The 8624-nt window shown below is 50.1% G+C and overlaps 2 protein-coding genes across 2 annotated transcripts; one reads left to right on the forward strand and one right to left on the reverse strand.

Moving 5' to 3' along the window:
* Positions 1 to 362: 362 nt before the first annotated feature.
* Positions 363 to 4223, reverse strand: LACBIDRAFT_300543 (uncharacterized protein; the record flags this gene model as incomplete). The annotated part of the gene is made up of 11 exons (XM_001883188.1): positions 363 to 1040; positions 1097 to 1324; positions 1382 to 1668; positions 1730 to 1757; positions 1825 to 3059; positions 3107 to 3250; positions 3296 to 3607; positions 3654 to 3878; positions 3924 to 4043; positions 4091 to 4135; positions 4190 to 4223. 11 exons carry the CDS (start codon positions 4221 to 4223, stop codon positions 363 to 365), a joined length of 3336 nt encoding a protein of 1111 aa, XP_001883223.1.
* Positions 4224 to 5199: 976 nt separating this feature from the next.
* On the forward strand, positions 5200 to 6632 carry LACBIDRAFT_300544 (uncharacterized protein; the record flags this gene model as incomplete). The annotated part of the gene is made up of 2 exons (XM_001883068.1): positions 5200 to 5334; positions 5391 to 6632. The coding sequence occupies 2 exons, from the start codon at positions 5200 to 5202 to the stop codon at positions 6630 to 6632; spliced, it is 1377 nt and encodes a 458-aa protein (XP_001883103.1).
* Positions 6633 to 8624: the final 1992 nt, after the last annotated feature.

The following is an 8624-nucleotide window of genomic DNA, read 5'->3' on the forward strand; positions in this document are numbered from 1 at the left end:
TGCCTGTCGCTTTTGCGGCCGGGTACTTAGAAGACGAATCACTTTTCACTTATAGGATGGAACTCATAGTCGAGTATACATGACGAGACTACCCCGCCGCCAAACAAGGTGTATCTCTAAACGGCGTTTCCGTGCCGGGCTGTGTGGGGGATTGGTCGCTTCGGGCGTGCCGTCACCAGTGCCAGAGATGGCTTTAGGGGGTTAGGAACTTCAGGCATTCGGGGCCTTAGGTAGTCTACGGTAGATTAAGGTCTGGCATGGGGCTTCGCCCCAATAGACTTAAATTGGACACAAAAAAAAAAAAAAAAAAAAAAATCTCTCCCATACAACGCCCCAATAATTAATTACAATCCCACCCACACTTACTCCGCCCCCTTAATAAACTCCGGCTCCTCAACAAATATATCACCCACATCCCTCCAAGGCACCCCCCCACCCCCCTCCCAAACCCTCTCCCGTTCCTTCCAATACTCCAATACCCCATCCTTAACCCTAAGCGGACTCCAAACCCTCTCCCCCGTATCCCCATCCGTCTCAGCCACAAACCACCTAGGCCGATGCGGCGCCAACTTCCCCTCCTCCCTCATTCTTCTTATAGCCCTCTGCTTCTCCTCCTGGTCCTGCTTCAGCCCGTTGGCAGCTTCGTATTTCCCCAACTCGAAGGCCCGCTGGTCAGGTCGGAGACGACAGTCCGTCGGGCATATAAAGGGTTTCAACGTGTATTTAGGACAGTCGTTTAGTGTGATGGCGAAGGGTGTCAAGTTGAATGGTGACCCTGGTGGTTTATCCGAGTTTCGCCAGAGGAGGATGTACTCCGGGGACGAGGAGGGGTGGGAGAGCGTAATATCCGGATGGAGAGTCCCGTTCCCCACGCCTACTTGCTTCGCGATGAGCTGCGAGTTCCACCGGCCTGCGATTTCGTAGGCGACTTCTCCACTTGAATCAACGACTTGCCCGATAATTTCGTAGGCGTCTTTACCCCGCCACCCACGAGGCTTGAAGGTCAATATACACTGATCGCCCGTTCGATGGTTCGTTATCTAAAATCATCAAGATAAGCCGCGGAGTCGAGTCAGAAGAGCCAAGTAGAACATACCACCATATCCCCATAATGGTCAATCGTAGGCGAACCAAGGATAAACCCCGAAACGTTCGTAGTAACCTTCTTCCAACTATAATGTTCCCTAACCTTGCCCCTCCCCGACTCCCCAATCGCCTTGGGATAACCAGGTGCCATGGCCTCAGGTAGCAAGAGGTCAGCATGCGCCACGCCCGTTGGCCTAATCTCGAATGATTTCCCCATGAACTTGTTTTGAGCATCGACCTGGGCGAGGGACGTCAGAGGAAGGACGGAGGAGGAAGAAGGGGGTAGGGAACGTACCTCGCCGTAGTAAAACCAAGAGGGAGACTCGGCCCAACACGCAGAGATCGGCGGGTGATGGCTGACTTGTTCCGATACATAACGATACTTCCTATCTATACGGACATATTCGAACGTTTCGCTCTGTAACGCATTATTTTTTGTACAATGAACAAACGAGTGACGTACAAGCATGGGGTTAAAAGGCTTCGCAATCCTGCCAATAGTCGACGAATAATTGGACATCGCAAAGGCAGCTACAAACGCAATCCTCCGTAACGGATCCTTCTCCGACGCCGCGATGTCCACTGGCAATGAGAAGCTTATTCAAAACCTGCACCTCCTCAGAGACAGAATTATGGTACTCACAACACTCAGAAAACTCCATATCCTCCGCCTTTGCGAAAAAAAAAAATACCCCATCAGCACGTATACCACAACCAAAAGCTTCGCAAAGAACTCACCATCCTCTGCAACATACTCGTCGGCTCATTGAAAAAAACCGGAAAGCTGATCTTCGTCAAATCCTTCCCGATACTATGCTTCAACACACTCCACAAACTCGTACTAGGCCTCTCATCGCTCAACGTCAACTTCGTCCTGAAATTCGCGTACCCCGCATACGGCTCCATCTTGATATGCACGGGGATAGGCATGGATAGGATGGTTGATGTCGACGGACTGGCTAAGCCGTCATGCACGACGAGGTTGGGCAAGTTGTTCGATTCAATGGCGTCGAAAAACTCGTCTTCTTCGTCTGTATCCGCTTCGTCTTGGACCAGCGCGTTGAGATAGTCGTCCGCAACTACAATCGGGACTTTTGGCGAAGCCACCGGAAGTTCCGCCGGGGTACGTGCAGGCGTAGTAGGAAGCTGAGGTGTAACAGGCGACGCAGGTTCTTCCAGCAAAAGGGGGCCATTTCTCGAGAACGACGGCCGCCTCTTGACCGTTCCCATACCAGGCGCAAAAACCCTACTCCCCCGCTTCCGACTCCTCACCCTCAACTCCTGCTCAAGCGTCTCCCCCTCCTTAACAACCATCGCAAGACTCTCCTCCCACACCGCCTGCCGAGCTCGTTCCTTCCTCAATTGCTTCCGCCACCACTCATCCCTCTCCCTCGCCATCGCACAAAACTCGGTCATCATTTCGCTGACTGCACCAAACGACTCTTTAACTGCAGGGGGGGAAGATGAGAGGAGTTTGAGGGACATCTCCATCTGCGCCGCGACGGCATTTCCATGCAGTTCGAAATTGGCTTCGTGTGGTGGCAGCTGGCCGTCCGATTCAGCAGCAGAAGACGAGTCTTCTCCCTCGTCATCCTCTTCTTCTTCCACAGGCGGAGGAGCGTTCTGGCTCGTCGAGCCAATCATCGACTCTGGGTACTTGCCCAGCGTACCGCCGCCCTTGGAATACGTTGACTTGATCCCCACACTCGAATCACTCTCCGCGCTCTTCCTTCTCCGTTCGCCGCTCTCCCCCCGCTGTTTCGCCCATTCGATGCTTTTCCCAATCGCCTCCGTCCACCGGTGCGCCTCGACGGGGTGGTTGGCTCGTAGGTACCATTTTGAGTGGTGGTGGTGTCCTCGTGAAGGAGTTGAGTGGACTTCAAATTTGTTGCGCTCTGAGGGTTTGAGTATGGCGGTTTTCATGGAGATCGAGCCTCGGCTCGCGATGCTTTCGTCTTCTTGGTGTCGGTAATCTGCCAGCAAATCAGTATTTAAACTGAAATAGGCTAAAGAGACTCACATGATAAGACACCATCCTTTAACACGAACCAGCGCGTGTTGTAACCTTTTGCGACGTTGGTGTACTTGTTCAGGTAGCCTTTCAGAGAGGGTGGCTCAGATGGTGGTGTTGGATTGGGAAGGAGGGTTTTATCATGGTTTGCAACTGGAAATGCGTTAGTGTGAGTTGCAACAACGGGAATGGACCTACATTGTCGTAAGAACACGCGGACACGATCGTCCTTTCCGGCCGTCTCATGCGCCATCTTTCCCTTGCGATTCCGGATAAACACGTCGGCCCCAGCGCGTACTGCCAGCTCGATCAAGCGGAGGTCCTTCCGGCGTGCGGCTTCGTGTAGTAGAGACGTGCCTGTGTCGTTGTCAAGATAGGACAGGTCGACGAAGGATATCCGCGGAGAGTCGAGCAGCTGGAGGAGTGAGGGCGAGGGTGGTTCTGATAGGGGTGATAGAGTGTAACTCCGCAGTAGAGAGCGGTAAGAAGCGTTGAGGAAAGATCGTGAATCTAGAATAATTCAGATGGATGTAAATGAGGAGGACGATGTGCATACCATCAATAGCCCGCACAACTTCCTTCCCTCTTGCGACCTCACGGCACGTCCTTCCTTGCCCGTCCTTCAGACTATCGTCGATATTTTCTTGTTCTAATAGTAGATTCACAACATCCACTCTTCCAAGTGATGCCGCCAGATGCAGAGGTGTGGTGCCGGAACCAGGGGGATGAACACCATTGGGCGATATGGCTCGATGAGAAAGTAGCAGGGAAACGGTATGGACTAACAAAAATCAGTCCCAGAAACCAAAGAAGCCGACCGACTCACCTGAAGCACATCTGACAGCCAAATGCAACGCTGCTGCCCCTGTGTCAATCTCACCCTCACTCGACTTGCGTCGGTCCTTCCCTATCTCTGCGAGGAATGGGTGTATAGCTGCCGGGTCGCCTGAAACACGCTGAGCAGGTACGTGAGCGTGGAACTGGATGACATACCGCCACGGAGAGCTGCGAGCAGTCTGACTTGGTAAAGTGGCTCGCCTGCTTGGATGCTGTCGTCAGTCAACATAAGAGTGATCTAATTTTGGTACATACTTGCATTGGAAGACTCTGAAATCGAGTCTGCCATCGTCGTTGCAGCAGGCCAAATCGTGGTTCAAGAGCTTGGGGCGTTTGTTTGTACTTGTGATGCGCCAAGCCCCGTTCTGTTGCCGCGCCTTGGCCGCACTCTCTTCTCACCTAAAATTTCTCAACATCGTTGTTCGGGCATCGCGGGTGAGAAGAGAGTAAGCCAAAGACAGGCTCTGGTGGCGAGCTGACTTGAATTGAAAAAGTTGATGGTGATTTCGAGGCAAAAAAAAAAAGACGGAGTAAGAGACACTACATGCGCGACTCGCGAGCGGGGTGATTACAGAAGTGGATATATCAAGCGCCGGGGCCATACGACGCAGTGGGTCCATAATTTCGTATGAAGAATGTCGGGCTTAATTTCGAGCGGCGGATTTTATGTGTATATATGCGCGAAAATTGCGCGAAAATGGACGTTGCGTCCACAGAAGAACCAATGGTTCGTGCGCAGTCAAGAGCCCTAGAGCATAAAAACCTGGGTTATTATCACATAACGAACAAATAAAATCCAAGAGATACGAACTGTCGACCTGCGAGTATATGCGCGGCATGTCCTCTGCACTGGCGGCGCCCTGTATACGCGGAGATCGCGTCAACGAAAAAAATGGTCCTCACCAACGTCGCCGCAGAAACAACTCCCAGGATTTGAATATGGACTGGAACTTGGAAATCCTCCATTGGACCTCGGTGCCGGTCAACGGCTCACTGGCAACAAGCGTAACGATTGAGTGTTACTTGAGGCTGCGCGCTCTGAATTTTAATGAGTAGCGACAGGTAAGGACATTTTGAGTACGTGCCATGGGGTTCGAAGGGAAAGAGTGAACGGATCGAATGAAGAATCGAGGATACTTATATACTGATATAACACGTGATCATATCCATACTTGAAGTTAAAAATAGACTGTGATCACGTGTTACATGTTGGAAATGAACCCCACAACGACCCCTTTTCCGCTGCAACACTTGCTCCAGCAACCATGCCATTATTCAAGTGCACTTTTTTAGGATGCTTGTGTCCTGGCGTTCGAAGACATGGCTCTTGCAGCCTTTGCAACAGTCATCTATGCGCTAAACATCTTGGTCAGGATTTTCACCGTTGCCCAGACTGGCGGGTGCGTCCGTGACTGTCTTCACACCCCTGTCAAGGCACAACTCATATCATTCCTAGGTGAACGAACGAGAATACTGGCTCAAATCCAAAGAAGCTGAAATCGCCGAAATAACTGCATTATTATCAAAAGTCAATCTCCGCGCCTTGCGTGATCGAGCAGCGGCTTTACGCAAAGTTGACTGCACAGTTACACCCTCATACGATCACCAAAGTCGTCCCTCTGTAATGGGTGGAATGAATTATCACATTCCCATCTACTTTGTGGACGGTGTCACTTGGATTTACCGTATCCGCCGTCGCAATATGACGACTACACCTCTTGCGCACCAAAATCGTTTGATCCTTAGTGAAGCTGCGACGTACAAATTCCTATCTTCTCGAACCCAAATCCCTGTACCCAAGGTTCACGACTACTCCATTGATTCTCCCTCTAATCCCGTAGGAGTCGGTTATATTTTAATGGACAAACTCGAGGGCAAGCCACTTTCCAACTGTGATTTTAAAAAAGCCGGCAAGGAACGCATTCTAAGCCAACTAGCAGACGTCTTTGCTGATCTGAAGCAGCACCCATTCAACGAGATATGCTGTTTGTTAGATCCTGATGACCTATCAGTCGGTCCAGTACTCGATGAAAGCACAATAGACGCAGACGAAAATGGAAATCTGCTATTGCTGGGGCCATTCAAGTCCGCTCTCGAGTATCGAACATCGTCCATCAAACATCAAATCGATCTCATCCTTCGAGGAGAGAGCTACACCAACAATGCTATCGACGCTTATCTAGTGCATCGATTCATTCTCGACTCCGTCATAGAGTCCATCACCCAAAATGAACAGGGGCCATTCTTCCTCAAACACATGGACGACAAAGGAGACCACATCCTCGTCGACGACGAATTCCGTATCGTCGGGATCATCGATTGGGAATGGGCTCAGACTACCACCCAATCAGAGGCCTTCGCCGCTCCCCTCTACCTCCTGGACGTAGGCCTATACTACAGTGGATCGAATAAGCTCAACCCCAAAGAGGTGGAATTTGCTTCAATTCTTAAGAAGCGAGGCGAAGTGGGCTTGGCTGAGCATGTCTATGGAGGTCGTGTTGCGCATCGCCTCGCGCACTGTGTCGGAGCTGACTCCGGGGATATTGAAGATCTGCCAAATCACTTTATGGGTCTCCTGCGTGCTGTTTTTCCAGGGAGAAACGAAGGAGAAACATGGGAACAGTGGCGGGAGGGTGCCATGATGATGTACGAGAAGGACGAGGACTTGCAAAATCTCATCCAGAGATGCTCAAAGTAATTATGGGCTAGTTATACGTGACGCGGGCGCGGCCATACTTAGTCCCGAAATGAAATCCTCCTGTTTGTGTCCTTTGGTCAGCCAAACTGAGAATGACCAAGTTTTGGTACATATTTGCATTGATAGACCTTGAAATCGAGTCTGACATCGTCGCGGAATGGTGGTTCGAGAGCTTGGGGCGTTTGTTTGCACTTTAAGTTGTGATGGCCAACTTGCCCCCGTTATGGTTGGCTGTGCTGCCGCAACTCACTCTATGAGAGTAGGGTATTGCGGATGAAAAGGCAGTAAACTAAAGACAGGCTGTGGTGGTGAACTGTGTATAGTAATGGAGTAGTTGGCAATCCATCGATAGATGTAGCTGAAGGGACTTTTTGCGTTGAAGTGTGTAGCAACTGTAGGAAGTTGATGGCGGTTTCGAGACAGAAATAATATTGGGTAGAAGACACTATATGCATGGACGGACTGTCCACCGGCGAGTTTATAATATAGTATATGCGCGGGATGTTCTCCGCAGCGGCACCCGCGTACCTATAAGTATGTCCGGGAATCAATGACGCGTCAACGCAAAAAAGGGTGGTACGCACGAAGTCGTTGCCGACACAATAAGGATTCACCGCAAAAAAAAATCGTCAGATCTTGTCATGGCCAGTCTCATAATCTTCAATGTATGGGACCTCGACAGTGCAGCTTCAACTTGCTGAGGCCTGGATTGTAGACAACGAAAGGAACGTTATTCCTAAACGCTGCGCGCTCTGAAAAATGGTTGACAGAAACGGGTGGGGGTATTTGGGGGCTGTTCCATGGGGTGTGAATGAATGACTGGAATCAAACTGGAATAGCGATTTCGCGATCAGATTTTTTGAGAGCTATTTTTAGCATCCCCTCCGAGTACCTTGTTACTCGTACAATATATATCTTTCCCCACAACTTTGTGAGATTTTCTATTAAGATTCATATTAAGTATTGTAGTAAGTATTATTCTACGAAGAAGACGCCTCATTGCCATCCTATGACGCCGCCGGTATGGTAAGCTATGCCAAGTCTCACACCTATTTCCATCAACCTCAATACAGCACTACTAACCCATCTCTTAATCTTCGTCCACAAGTTAGTTTCCATGCCTATCTTGTCGCAAATCGATGCCATAACTTTATCCACACTCAAATCTTTTCAAGCGGCTCGGTCCTCCTTGAGCGCTTGGCACAACAGCTCAATCGATACTCGGGCCTGGTATTTGTTCTGGTGTAACATATAGTCCTCACCACGCCTCTTGGACCAACTCCGCGTGTTGGACATTAAAACGACGTTATCTGGATGCACGTAGATGTTGCGCACTTGGTCGTCTGACTTGAACTGGATCGTGATGTGGTGGTCCTCTATCTCTACAGCTACGGTACACGACCCCGGTGCCATTTTTGAGAATATGGCGTTGTGATTTTGGATGTGTGTGGGTGTGATGTAAGGGAACAGTGGCTCGATGCAGTGAATCGAAAAAACTGGTGGGCGCTGAGGGAATAGATGAGAAAAATATTCTTGAACAGGTTAGGTCTATAACTTACTCGAGGATAGTCGGAAGTGCGGGTTGATGAGTGGATGCACCCCGTGCCAATCGTTTATGTATCATTTTTTGAAGCTTTGGGTTTACCAGTGCTTCAGACCACCGCGATATCTGAATAGCTATCCTGTGAACATGCATGCAGGGCTACGCGCTTGTCCTGCTATACACTGTACCACTGCCTTGGGAAGTGTGTTTCGAGTCAGCTGTCAGAGGCCGCGTGGCTGAGATTCATGCTTTGTATGAGCGAACAAGCGCCCGTATCGTTCAAAATGAATTGATCTTCTCTGAGCGCCGTGTGGCTGAGCAGCGAAAGTCCTGAATTTGTTCAAAAGGGTAGAGGGAAGAAAAAAGTCGGAAACGACCGAAAACATCAGCAAGATCACAATTTACTTCTCTGCTTTTAGCGGCTTTTCTGCTTGCCACAAGCAAAGAAG

This window comes from Laccaria bicolor, genomic scaffold, assembly GCF_000143565.1.
Source record: "Laccaria bicolor S238N-H82 LACBIscaffold_19 genomic scaffold, whole genome shotgun sequence".
Lineage (NCBI taxonomy): Eukaryota > Fungi > Basidiomycota > Agaricomycetes > Agaricales > Hydnangiaceae > Laccaria > Laccaria bicolor.